The sequence below is a fragment of the Lampetra fluviatilis genome, chromosome 54 (genome assembly GCF_964198595.1).
Source record: "Lampetra fluviatilis chromosome 54, kcLamFluv1.1, whole genome shotgun sequence".
NCBI lineage: Eukaryota > Metazoa > Chordata > Hyperoartia > Petromyzontiformes > Petromyzontidae > Lampetra > Lampetra fluviatilis.
Window position 1 is genome coordinate 308,517 of NC_136328.1, and position 12,985 is coordinate 321,501.

At 50.5% G+C, this 12,985-nt stretch overlaps 1 protein-coding gene across 1 annotated transcript in view; it reads left to right on the plus strand.

The window, feature by feature from the left end:
• The window catches only part of BOP1 (BOP1 ribosomal biogenesis factor), a 57,829-nt gene extending 45,361 nt beyond the window's left edge, over nucleotides 1-12,468 (plus strand). Inside the window, exons 5-17 of the mRNA XM_078879474.1 lie at nucleotides 1,575-1,729; nucleotides 3,122-3,239; nucleotides 3,782-3,883; nucleotides 4,644-4,856; nucleotides 5,472-5,633; nucleotides 5,941-6,021; nucleotides 6,869-6,938; nucleotides 7,432-7,564; nucleotides 8,388-8,568; nucleotides 9,386-9,674; nucleotides 10,418-10,502; nucleotides 11,431-11,538; nucleotides 12,081-12,468. Coding sequence (XP_078735600.1) covers nucleotides 1,575-1,729; nucleotides 3,122-3,239; nucleotides 3,782-3,883; nucleotides 4,644-4,856; nucleotides 5,472-5,633; nucleotides 5,941-6,021; nucleotides 6,869-6,938; nucleotides 7,432-7,564; nucleotides 8,388-8,568; nucleotides 9,386-9,674; nucleotides 10,418-10,502; nucleotides 11,431-11,538; nucleotides 12,081-12,234 — 1,851 coding nt within the window. The 3' untranslated portion in view covers nucleotides 12,235-12,468. The remainder of the gene's footprint in view (nucleotides 1-1,574; nucleotides 1,730-3,121; nucleotides 3,240-3,781; nucleotides 3,884-4,643; nucleotides 4,857-5,471; nucleotides 5,634-5,940; nucleotides 6,022-6,868; nucleotides 6,939-7,431; nucleotides 7,565-8,387; nucleotides 8,569-9,385; nucleotides 9,675-10,417; nucleotides 10,503-11,430; nucleotides 11,539-12,080) is intronic.
• Nucleotides 12,469-12,985: the final 517 nt, after the last annotated feature.

The window sequence follows — 12,985 nt, forward strand, 5'->3', positions numbered from 1 at the left end:
CGAGTGTGTGCTCTGGGCCTTCGTGGAGGAATACGAGCGCCGAGCGGAGGCGGGGAGGAGGGGCAATGCATGACGAATGCGTTATGGATGTGTGGGCAGGTGCTGGCCCATGGGCCCAGCGCCGTAACATGATCTCCTACTGTCGTTTGAGCCGTATGCCCTGTTAGCCAAGCCTATTAAGAAGGCCTTCATCATCAAAAGAGAAACATCTTCCATTTAGCCTCAGATGCTGTAAGGGCAAGGGATATAAGCAAGCTCCTCTAAAGGCTAACACAAGCGTCGTCGCTACCGAGAGTTGGCCATAACCAGCTGGGGGCCGTGTTGACTGCACGGCACGATGTGCTGACTGAGGAGACTCGGGAGGCGTGGGCCAAGTTTAGAAAGCAGTGCATCGGTTTGCACTAAGGGGCCATCCATTTAGTACATACGCAAAAATCTGTCAAACTTGACCACTCCCCCACTCCCTGTACGCACGCGTACTTTTTACACCCCCCCCCCCGACCTGCGTACGTACGCTTGACGCACCCCCCCCCCGAATCCTATAGAACGGCCGATATTTAATCCACGCAGAAACGATCAAGGATTAATAATATTAACGTGTTAAAGCAAACAGATAGTCCAACACCGGACTATTTAACTCATTTGAAGGCCAATGTAGACAAATTAAATTATTATCGAGGCATCACCCCCCCCCCCCCCATTTCCTATGCGAACATTGTCAGTATACCCCCCATACGCAAGGGAACGCATTTGGGTAAAGCCCCCCTCTCCCCTCCATGCGAATGTACTCAATGGATGGCCCCTAAATCAAATGTTGGAAGCATTATATCAAAACAAGAATTATGTAAAACAATGAGGAGATGGTGAGGGAGAGGAAGGTATTATTGATATTCTCAGGCATTGAGGTTTTGTGGCTTTTGCGTGACTTCTGTCAGTGTTTAAAGCCTCATAATTCTTAACACTTTTAAACCAACATATGTACAGTGCTGGGAAGACAAGTGGAGCCAATACTCAAAATGTTCCAACTCATTAAGTTATTTTCCAACTTGGCTGTTGAGAAGCATTCTTCTTAATACAATAATTTATACTTAAAAAGTGACTGGACTACATTTCTGTGATGGTTTTTGTTTACAACAGAGAGTCATTGGCTGGGCACCGAGGACGTAGGCAGTGCTGACTCTGCAGCGAGTAGTTGGGTCCGCTAGGGTTGTCGCCCTACATTTTAGTGCATTACCAGGTCACCACATAGAAAACAAACAGTAACACCGGTCAACGGGTTGCCGTACACACAGACTCGGCAATGAACGTGAAATCTTTATCTTTTAACCGAGAAGCTAAGGCAGCTGCCACAGTGGGGTAACGTTCAGCAGCACACTGGACTTGCAATCCAGAGGTCGTAGGTTCGATCTGATCTCCCGATGCGGCAGTTGAAACAATGCGGCAAGTTTCTTCAATCCCCCACTTTGTGCAGCCACCAAGTACGCAAGCGTTGCCTGCTGTGTTCCAGACTTTCACCGTAAAAGCTACACTCTGCATGTTACTGTGATTGCAATGTGTGTGTGCGCGCACTTCAGGACATACGGAACACTGTGGGAAACATCCCCCTGGAGTGGTACGAAGATTACCCTCACATTGGCTACGACCTGGACGGCAAGAAGATCATCAAACCCATCCGCTCGAAGGACGAGCTGGACGAGTTCCTCGACAAGATGGACAATCCTGATTACTGGTGAGCCAGCAAACGCACACACGCGTACACACACACACACATACAAAGACAAAGATCCCCCGTATGGCCTGTAACAGACTGGGGGCAAGTGCTGTTAGCGAGCACTTATGAAGCCCGGCACTGTGGCACACGAGGGTGTGGGTGGCCGGCACCATGCCCGGCCACCTTTGTCTCGGTGCCGATGTTTACATAGTTCACTTTTCCACGTAGGAAATGTAATGCTCATGCCTCACAGTAAGAAGGACCCCTGGGTTCAATTCCTGACTCGGGCACCTTTCAGTTTCCTCCTACTTGTATAATAACACTCAAATAATTGATTGGCTGAAAACATCATAAAATGAAAACCCAATGCAAGACCCTCCTGAAAAAAAGTCTGGCCTCTCTGGATAAATAAGTATCTGATGATTCATAAAAGTTACTGTGTGAGATCGCCGGAGTGCTGGGCTGCCACCGCTGAGATCCTGGATTCGAATCCAGCTCTGATAATTAAATATAAATTTGACGGAGAGTGTACTGCTCCCTACTGCTTGGACACGAGTTCACTGGAAGGAATTTCAAAGGTAGCTCTGGGATATGCACTTGTGGCCCATTTGCACTGCTTTGAGAGATCTGAATACATTTTAATCTGGTGACCTGACCCCAATAGCACTGTTGAAACCAAATGAGCTTGATGCTATTAGAGCAATGGGCAGGAGACATCACGAGAAGGGATGATGGTGGGTGGTTAAACATGATAATGGAGTGGCAGCCAAAGCAGGGAAGCGCGGAGATGGAGTGATGAGATCGGCTCGTGTGAAAGATCTGGATGGATCATTGCATTGGGCTATCGTGAGGGATTGTGACTGTTTGTGGAGGCCTTCACCCAGCAGTGGATAGATGATGGCTTATGACACTACTGATGACATTAACAAATTTGATTGTTAAGTTCAACATGCGTACAACCAAGACTACGGCTGTGAATGCTCCCAAGGCAGAATCCAGGCGGCACCGTGTGCTCAGTCGGTGCATGCACAGTGTAGATGATGATTATTGATGACTGTTCAAAAACGGTCATTAATAATCATCATCTACACTGTGCATGCACCGACTGAGCACACGGTGCCGCATGGAGTCTGCCTTGGGAGCATTCACAGCCGTAGTCTTGGTTGTACGCACGTTGAACTTCTTGCGCACTGTACATTGTGGCTTGGCTCAGGCTTGAGCCACTCAATTGCTTCCAAAGACTTTACGAGCGGCTCCGGCTCGGCTCTATGGAAATCCTGAGTGCAGCCAGAGCAGGCTCACGTCAGCAGAGTGGAGCCTGAGCCGGGAATTAAGAATACGGGCGATGGCCTAAATAGAGACTCCTCCTCGCTGAGCCCTCTCTCCTCATCCCCTTGTTCCCCTCTCCAGGCGAACAGTCCGTGACAAGATGACCGGGACGGACGTGATCTTGACGGACGAGCAAGTGCAGCTGATCCATCGTCTGCAGCGAGGCCAGCTGGCCGATGTGAACTACGACCCTTATGAGGTGCTTGCTCGAGGAGTTCTGCAGGCTGGCAGTGCAGTGGTAACACTCGTGTCTCACAGCAAGAGGGGCCTGGGTTCAATTCCCGACTCGGCTCCTTTCTGTGTGGAGTTTTTATGACCTCCCGGTGTTCTGCATGAGTTTCCTCCAGGTTCTCCGCTTTCCTCCACTCACTAAATGACCTTGCAATGTGACCAGAATCGGTCAAAACATCCCAATTCTCAAAAATTGGCTGCAAATGTCTCAAATTGCCATTACACAGAGCAGCAACATTGCCCTCTACTGGCAGCAGACTAATGCCCGATTGCAGGCCTGCGGCTGAGTCACCTTTCCAATGTGTTGGTGAGATGCGAGTCGCTTGGAGTAAAGGAGGCCACTCTGTGAAATGCACATCGCACGCGATTGTTTTTCCCTACGACATTTTGGCGGTACCAATAATTGTGGAGCGATGAGAGCGCCAACATTGCCCCTTGCCTCCCCTCCCGCCCGAGCCCGGTTGCTGCTCAGCAGCGGTGCGTGACGCCCTCTGTGCCTCCTGCTTGCAGCCCGCCGTGGACTTCTTCACGCACGAGAAAATGATCCACCCGGTGACGAACCGGCCCGCAGACAAGCGCAGCTTCATCCCTTCGCTCATCGAGAAGGAGAAGGTGAGTGGCCGCGTGATGAGCACCGCCACGGATATTTGTGACGCCGCTTGTGGATTGCATTTCCTCGTAACACCGAGATGGGTGGCAGCGCGGTGGCGCAGCGGTGATGCTCGCACCTCACGGCGAGAAGCGCCCCAGGCTCGCCTGGTCTCTGTGGAGTTTGTGTGTCTCCCCCTGTTCTGCATCGGTTTCCTCTGGCTTCTCCTGTTTGCTCCTAAATCTATACACACACAGTGGAACCGGTACTTAGCAAAACATCCCAACACTGAAGATTTACCAGCAGATGGCTCAATTGGGATCACACAGAGCAGCAACATCACCCCCTTATACAAAATTTTGGCAGGAGCCTCCACAGCGAGACTCTCATTGGTAAACAAGCGTAATAGTAGAATAATAAAACGAATCGTAACCCTGAGGAAGCGGCACCATTGAAGACGGCTGCTTCCGGCAGGGACCTCGTGCCGTGACGTCTCCTCACTGAGCCAGGGCCCCCTGCGTCTGGAATCGCGTTCCAAATCGAGCAGCCACCCAAGCTTCACGAGGAAGAGTAATCGTGTATCCGCCGCAGGGATTATCTCGTGCTTTCCTGCCTGGACTTTGTCCAGATCCTGTGTGCGCTTTGAAGGGATCACATTCTCTCTCCTACTGCTGTCGGTGTTCTCTCTCTGTCCCATCATCTTTCATATTTTACGTAATTTTTTTTTCTGTAACAGGGTCAAGTGATTGATGGCAAAGATGCCTCTGTGCCGTGCGTGTGCAGGTGTCCAAGCTGGTGCACGCTATCAAGATGGGCTGGATCAAACCCCGGCGGCCGCGGGAACGGGGCCCGGTCTTCTTTGACCTTTGGGCCACCGAGGACCCGAACGCCGTGCTGGGCCGCCACTCCATGCACGTCCCGGCTCCAAAGATGCGCCTGCCCGGCCACGCCGAGTCCTACAACCCCCCGCCGGAGTACCTGCTCACCGAGGAGGAGGTGCCACCGCACCACGGAGTCGCATCGGTTTTTTGTTGTTGCTTTTTTACCCCAAGAAGTCTCCCTAGACTTTTTTGAGAAGGTCCTGCCAAGTTTTCTCAGTACGGGGCGATGCTGCAGTTGTGTGTGATCCCAATTGAGTAATTTGCAGGTAATTTGACAGCATTGGGATGTGGTTTTGGCCAATACTGTTTACACTTTTTTTTCGTTTTGGGAGGAAACTGGAGAATCTGGAGGAAGCCTATGCAGAACAGGGGGAGACCTACACACAGAAATGCACCCGAGTCAGGAATCAAACCCAGGCTCTTTGAACTGTGAGTTGCGAGTGTTACCACCGCCCACCTCTTGCCCAAATTACTGTCTGCCTGCATCATAGTCCAAATTTTACAAATTGCAGGCCAGGTGCTCGTTAACCTTGCACCACACAGGGAGAACTGCCACCATGGGTGCCCTGTCCAGTGCGTTAAGATGACACGCGATGCAGGTCGCTCATCGCGTGTGAAGCGCCCTGAGACGCCCCGGTGCAAATTAAAAACTCAATCGCAATGTTGGGTGTGAGAAGCGCGTGTTGTTACACTCGGTGCGTGCAGCGCGCTCACCCCCGTGTCCTGACAGAAACTGGCCTGGGAGCAGCAGGAGCCCGAGGAGCGGAAGCTGCCCTTCCTGCCGGCAAGCTACCCGAACCTGCGCACGGTGCCCGCCTACCCTCGCTTCATCCAGGAGCGCTTCGAGCGCTGTCTCGACCTCTACCTGTGCCCGCGGCAGCGGCGCCTGCGGGTGGGTGGCACCTTCCCGTGGGCGGTTGTTGGCGCCAGTTTTGGCTGCCTTCCTGGTTGTTTGTGGTTTCCCGCGCCTCTGAATCGAACGTAAACTGCGTGCGGCGTTACAAATTTGTGTAATTTTTTAGGCCGGCGTAATACGAGTTCAATCAGCAGCTGCATGGCCTCTTGACCTGTGTGCTCACCGCTGCCTGTGTGTGCGCGTGTATGTGCGTGTGTGTGTGTGCGTGTATGTGTGTGTGTTTGTGTGTGTTTGTGTGTGTCTGTGTGTCTGTGTGTGTATGTGTGTATGTGTGTGTTTCCAGGTGAACGTTGACCCAGATGAGTTGATCCCGAAGTTGCCCAAGCCCAAGGACCTTCAGCCCTTCCCGACTGTGCAGTCCCTTGTAAGAGCCTCTCTCTACAGGCCTCGCCTCACCATTTGCTCTCTCTATGCCCTTGTCGCCACACAACATTTGTGAGCCTGAGATCACTTCCAAACATGAGCTACTGCATCGCACCCTCCAATGGCTGCCTTCCTTCGGCTGCAGTGTTTTCTGTGCAAGTGAATGGGCCACAAGGGTGGCGCAGATTCCCCCCCTCGGGCACCTTTCTGTGTTGAGTTTGTACATTCTCCTATGGCTATGTGAGTGAGTCCGTGAATGAGTACATGTTAGTGAGTGTGTGGAGTTTGTATGTTAAGAACATGAAGCCTATATGGCATGTTTGGAGTTTGTATGTTCTCTCCCTGTTGTGCATGGGTTTCCCCCGTTTTCTCAGATTTCCTCCCATAGCTGAAAAGAACATTCAATGCAAAACCAATCTTTGTAAGTTTGGCGTTTTTGCGTAGGAATCCATCACTGGGTGTACGAACATTGGCGAACCACACTTAATAACTTAGTTTAACTTCAGGCGGAGGGCATTTGTAAAGGAAAGTAAGTGGGCTTGATTGATGGACGATGGGTGAGATTTGCGACTGAATGTCAGCCCAAGGAGTGAACATCCCTGAGTGGGCCACCACCACAGACGCAGAGCAATGAGATCAGCTCGTGTCCAAGAGCGAGATGGATTGTGGCATCGCATGACCATGAAGGATAGAGATGGAGTAGGGAGGCCTTCATCCAGCATTGGATAGACAATACCCAAAATGGCGATGAGTATGTCATTTGAAGGTGGTATTATGCAGCATGTGTGTGGGCCGCTCTTGCATGCGCGCACGGACGTTTACCCTTGTTCTCACTTGTGACTTCACAGATTTACAAAGGTCATACGAACTTGGTGCGGTGCATCAGTACCGACCCCACTGGTCAGTGGTTGGTATCGGGTAAGTGCTTTTGATAATTGAACAACGCAAGGCACGAGAACATGAACACACGTGTGCAGAAACATCTATTGTTCATATAGACCTGGACGTAGCGCGTTCGCCATCGGAGGTTTATGGTTTCGAGTTCAACAAGCCGCCCTGGTTATTACTGTGGTGTATGAATTGTAATATACAACGTGCCATCAGCTTCACAGTGGACGTTAAGCATCCTGTGACATCCATAAAAAAAGCAGGCCAAATTTTTTAAAATGCCTGGAAATCACTCCTTTGGGATTACGCACAGCAATATCACCGTCGACCGTGAAAACTTGGCAGAGCAATAATAATAATAATAATATCGCCCAACCTGGGGGATTAGTCCCTCAGGTGGCCAACACATTTTGTGGCTTTTGTTGAGAGGTCATCGTGTCGTCTGTGTGCGATTAGCGTTGACTCCAGTACCCCAGAGAGACGACTGCTGGCGCCTCCATCTTGGCTGTGCGTGGGAATGCAGGCTCGGACGACTGCAGTGTCCGCTTCTGGGAGGTGTGCACGGCCCGTTGTGTCAAGGTGATGGAGGTGGAAGGAGCCGTGAAGAGCATCGCGTGGAACCCGAACCCTTCTCTCTGCCTCGTCGCCTTCACTGTGTACGTCCCCCATCGCCGGTGCCCACTGATCGTAACAACTCGGTTTTGCGTTCAGCCACGCAATGATCTGACTGAATTTGTTTTCAGAGCACTCCACCACCTGACAAGAACGCGTTTAGCGACACTCCGATTTTGATTGTTTTATCTCACCGTGAGTTGAAGAACGGTCCTCACAAGCAAATGTAGCTGATAGATACCTTATTTCATCTTAATTGCGAAATTTGATTATTATAATTTACGTGGCCGTTTCAGGTGGTGGAGAGTTCTTAATTACAGATTTTGTCAGATCATTGTGGCCTAGAACCAGAATGTCGAACACGAATCATGATATTGGCTGTGAAAGTCTACACGTTAAATCACAAACGATTGTCGACACGAACTGATCTCTTTGCTCCATCTCCAAAGCAATCGTCCTCTTGGCTTCTGTTCTGTCACCAGTCTTGTCAATCGGCCTTCATCCCTGCAAGTGATGTGCTCTGTCCAAGCCCACTCACGTCCCTGACCGCGCTGCTGCGCGAGTCTTAACCAAGACACTAAGAGTAGTTCAAGGCGTAGCGCGGTCACCAATTTCTCAAGTCAAACGCGCGCTGTACGTTAAACTAGGATATGAAGTGTAGTACAGTCACCAATGACTGCAAGATCTTGCTTACCGCCCTTGGCAGTCAATTTGTCTCCTAGTTGTGTTCGTTCTGTGATCTGTGCGTTCCTCTTTCTGCCTCTGAACGGAATTCCAAATTTCTTTACACAGGTACCTTATTTCGTACCAAATTCTGTTTTGCTCCTATGTTATTGATTTATTTTGATTGATTTTGTCTATCCTCAGCAACAATGTGGTAAAGATCGTGAACCCCATGCTGGGTGACAAACTCGTGTACGGAGCCACGGACCTGCTACTGTCTGGGTTCGAGTCCCCCGAGGAGGCACGCAAGCAGCCCACCGTGTGGGTGGCGGCCACGGCAGAGGAGCACGAGCGCGGCGTGCGCCTCCTCATCCAGCACCCCAAGGTGGCTGCCTCCTCCACGAGCTCTCGGCGCCGCAGCTATCGCTCGCGCCTCAGCTCTGGCTAGGCCTCTAAAGTGGCTCAGGCCGGAACCGCTCGGTTGCTTTCAAAAACTCAGGAACAGCTCGGACGTGGCTCGGCCATGACTCGGCCATGGCTCGGCTCTGGCTCGGCTGCATGGAAAGCCTGAGCATGGCTGATGCCCCGCTATAAAAGAAGTTGATGCTCAGAACTGCGGCTCAATGCGAGTACGGCTTTGCTCTGGCACAGGTTAGCAAGAGCCGAGCCGGTGCCAAGCCAGAAGTCAAGCCAAGGCCAAGCCACGACCGAGAGTATGGCCCTCGGGGTAGCCTCGCTCAACGGCATTACCACTCGGCGTGGGAGGGTGTGTGCGCGTGGTTGTACGCTGCAAGTGTCTGATATTGGCCAAATATCCCAATGTGAAAAGATTACTTGCAAATAACTCGATTGTTATGATGCATAGCAGCAACATCGCCCCCTACTGGAAGGTTAATGCCTGATTGAGGGCCAGGTGGCTGAGTCTCAATGTACTCACAGGGACACTGGCCACATGGGGTGCACTTTACATATCATTGAGATGAGATGTGCTGTAAGTTTGCTTATTGCGTGTAAAGCTCTCTGAGATGCCCTGGCATGAGGGAAAATGCTTTGTGCCAATACCTGTCCCACACATGGGGGTTGTGCCATTGACCCTGCACAGATGACTGGTGCCTTTGAGTGTTAAGCTGGTCTTGGCCAGGTCTTGCATCTCACCGCATCTCACTTGGTAATTTATCTTGTGTTCTCCCACGCACCCAAAGTCGGTCCGTCAGCTGTCGTGGCACGGCCGTGGTGACTACCTGGTGTCCGTCGTTCCGGACAACGGCTCGCAGCAAGTGATGTTGCACCAGGTGACGCGGCGCCGCTCGCAAAGCCCGTTTCGCCGCAGCAAGGGCCTGGTGCAGGCGGCGGTGTTCCACCCGCTGCGGCCCTTCCTGTTGGTGGCCACGCAGCGCTACGTGCGCGTTTACAACCTGGCGTCACAGACTCTCGCCAAGAAGCTCATGACCAACTGCAAGTGGGTGTCGAGCGTGGCCGTGCACCCGGGAGGTGAGTTCCACGTTTCACCACCTTCATTGAGTTGCATTTGCAGCAGGGAGCATTGTCGTAGTGCGAGAGACTGCTTATTTTGGGCGGCAGAGTGGCGTAGTGGCAACACTCGTGTCTCGCATTCAGAGGGGGGGGGGTCTGGGTTCGATTTCTGCCTCGGGTGCCTTTATGTGAGGAGATTGTATGTTCTCCCCCAGTCCTGCATGGGTTTCCTCCGGATTCTCCGGTTTCCACCTCTAGCGAACGTCAACATTTGATGTGATTGATACTGGCCTAAACCATCCAAATGCTGAAGGGTAACCTCCAAAATTACTCAGCTGGAATTACCCACAGCAGCAATATCACCCCCTACTGTGACAACTGGTAGGGTCCTCCTCACGAGGAGCCTTGAGACTCTGGTTTTCTTGGGTAAACGAGAATTTGTTCTTGAGCTAATTTGACACCAGGGCCCCAGCATTGTGTGGCTGCTGCAGGCTGCCAGAAAGATCTGTGGATGTCGATTTCTGACGGTGCGTCGTGCACTGGATGGTGTTGAAGAGCGCGAGGAACACGCCAGTGTCTCCCTACTTAAACCACATTTTGGCAAGGGCAACCTAGTTCGCTGCTCGTATAGTGCTGTGTGGTGCTTAAAGAGCTGTGAACCCTATTTGTGCAATACTATGACTCTTTTGTGTGATGTGAGCCAACAGTCCCAGTCATCTACGAAGTTTAATCTGAACTTTGTGTCTTTGTGTGCCTTTAAGGCGATAACGTGATCTGCGGCAGCTACGATCGCCGACTGGCCTGGTTTGACCTGGATCTCTCTACAAAGCCATACAAAGTTCTGAGGTTAGAAATGACTTGTACACACACACACAATACATTAATGTGTTTCTTACATAATTAAACACACACTATGTAAATTCATTCTCCAGCATCCAAATTATCCTTATGGCAGTACCACGGGGTACCAAATAATACAAAATGACCGAGGTAGTTAAATATTTTGTTTCTGAGACAATATTTTCCAGGGGTCTACTTCACTCCGCGACTGGGGTACCAATCAATCTGAAATCAGTGCTACTCCGCGATGTGAAACGCAGCGAGGACGATTGCGCGAAACCCTGAACGCTCGTATGCACCATAGTGCATCGTGTACAGCTCGTCCAGATGAGTCGATTGACACATCGCCCACCATCAACAACCTAGAAATGACTGCATCACGGACATTATGCGAGAGCCAGGGTACTTCCATAAGGTTCACTTATGGGCAGTCCCCGCTGTTACGACACCATGCCTTCCTGGAAACTCCATCGTAAATCGGATTGTCATAAATCGGACCCTGTTTTCCCATAGCCATATTTAATAGAATTTAATAGGTAAAAATCCATAAAACCACTTGAGAATAACAAAAGCCAATTCATATTGGAAACCAGTCTGACTGTTCATGTGTTCAGAGTCATGTCAGAAAAGTCGTAGATCAAGTTTCTGCGTCGTAAATCGATCCATGGTGGCATTGCCGTACCTGTGCATCGTGGTACATTGGACTGTCGGAATCCGGAGACTGCCTGTCTTGTAAAATTACCTGCGCATTATCCAATTGGAACTGCATATAGCAACATTTCCCCCTGTAAATATTAGGCAGGATCCTCCTGAAAAAGTTCTGAGACTCTGAGGCTTCTTGGATAAACAAGTGTAGTTGTAACAGTTTGCTTCTCAGAAATTGCCGTGGTGGTAACATCGTCCCTCTTTCCCTCGACACTGCTGTGTTGTGCAGACACCACAAGAAGGCCGTGCGAGCCGTTTGCTTTCACAAGCGGTACCCATTGTTTGCTTCGGCCTCGGACGACGGCGGAGTCATCGTCTGCCACGGCATGGTTTACAAGTAAGTGTGGGCCCGTGGTCTGTGCTCAGCGCTATCATCCTGGTAGCTTGGGTTCAATTCCCAGTCAGCACACCAACTTAGTATCTGAACTTATTCTAACCCCCACAACCGCCCTCTAGGTATAACTATACATTCAAAACATGGAAATTGTTCAGGCCTGTGGACTTGAAATACGATTCAGATCTGAAGGCCATGTCTGGATCAAGGCGCCCTGGTTATTACTGCAATTGTATTCATCATGAATTTCATGCCGTCTGCTTAACAGTGGACATTGAAGATTCCGTGATGTCATTCGGCAAGAGTAGCCCATTGTGTGTCAACATCATGGTCCAAACTTATATTAAAAAACATGTCTTGCAAATTACTCAATTTAGCGTACACGTGACATCACCCCCGAGCTGTGAAGAATGCGTCTGTGAATACTTTGTACCCTCGTTATTGCCTTGCCCTATAGGAATGGCACGGATATCAAGTGTGCTCATTAATTAGATTTATTATGTTATTGCTTTCCACTAATGTAAGCCGTGTTTTATTCTGTCCAGTGACTTGCTGCAGAACCCGCTGATTGTGCCAGTGAAGGTTCTCAAGGGGCACCAGGTAATGCGAGACCTTGGCGTTCTGGATGTCGTCTTTCATCCCAGCCAGCCGTGGGTCTTCTCAGCCGGCTCGGATGCCACGATCCGTCTCTGGTCCTAGACAACAACTGCGTTGCTAACCTACACCTCCCACATTGTTTTTCAATGTCAAGTTATTGAACTGACCATCTTCCATTGTTCTGAAATGTTGCATTGCTGAAAAGTGACCTGCAAATTACTCATGGGGCCATCCATTTAGTACGTACGCAAAAATCTGTCAAAACTTCACCTCTCCCCCCGTCCCTGTACGCACGCGTACTTTTTACACCCCCCCCCCCACCTGTGTACATTCGCCTGACGCACCCCCCCCCCCCCCCCCGAATCATATAGAATGGCTGATATTTAATCTGCGCAGAAACGATCAAGGATTAATAATATTAACGTGTTTAAGCAAATCGCTAGTCCACTGCCGGATTATCTAACTCATTTGAAGGCCGATGTAGGCAAATTATTGTCGAGGCTTCACCCCCCCCCCCACCCCCGTTTCCTATGCGTACATTGTCAGTAGACCCCCCCCCCCCTCCCATACGCAAGTGTACGCATTCGGGTTAACCCCCCTCCCCCCTCCATGCGTACGCTCTAAATGGATGGCCCCTATTGGGATGACACGCAGTCGGAGCACCATCTACTGCGACAACTCAGCAGGACCCACCTGAAAAAAGTCTCGAGACGCGGTGAGGCTTTCTTGGATAATTAAGTGGAATAAAAAATGTTTAATAAACTACTTCATCCCCTTAAAGTAATGCTACAGTGGGTTTCAATGGATAACATTTAAATAAATAATTGATTACCCACTTTAAAAGGGTGTTAAA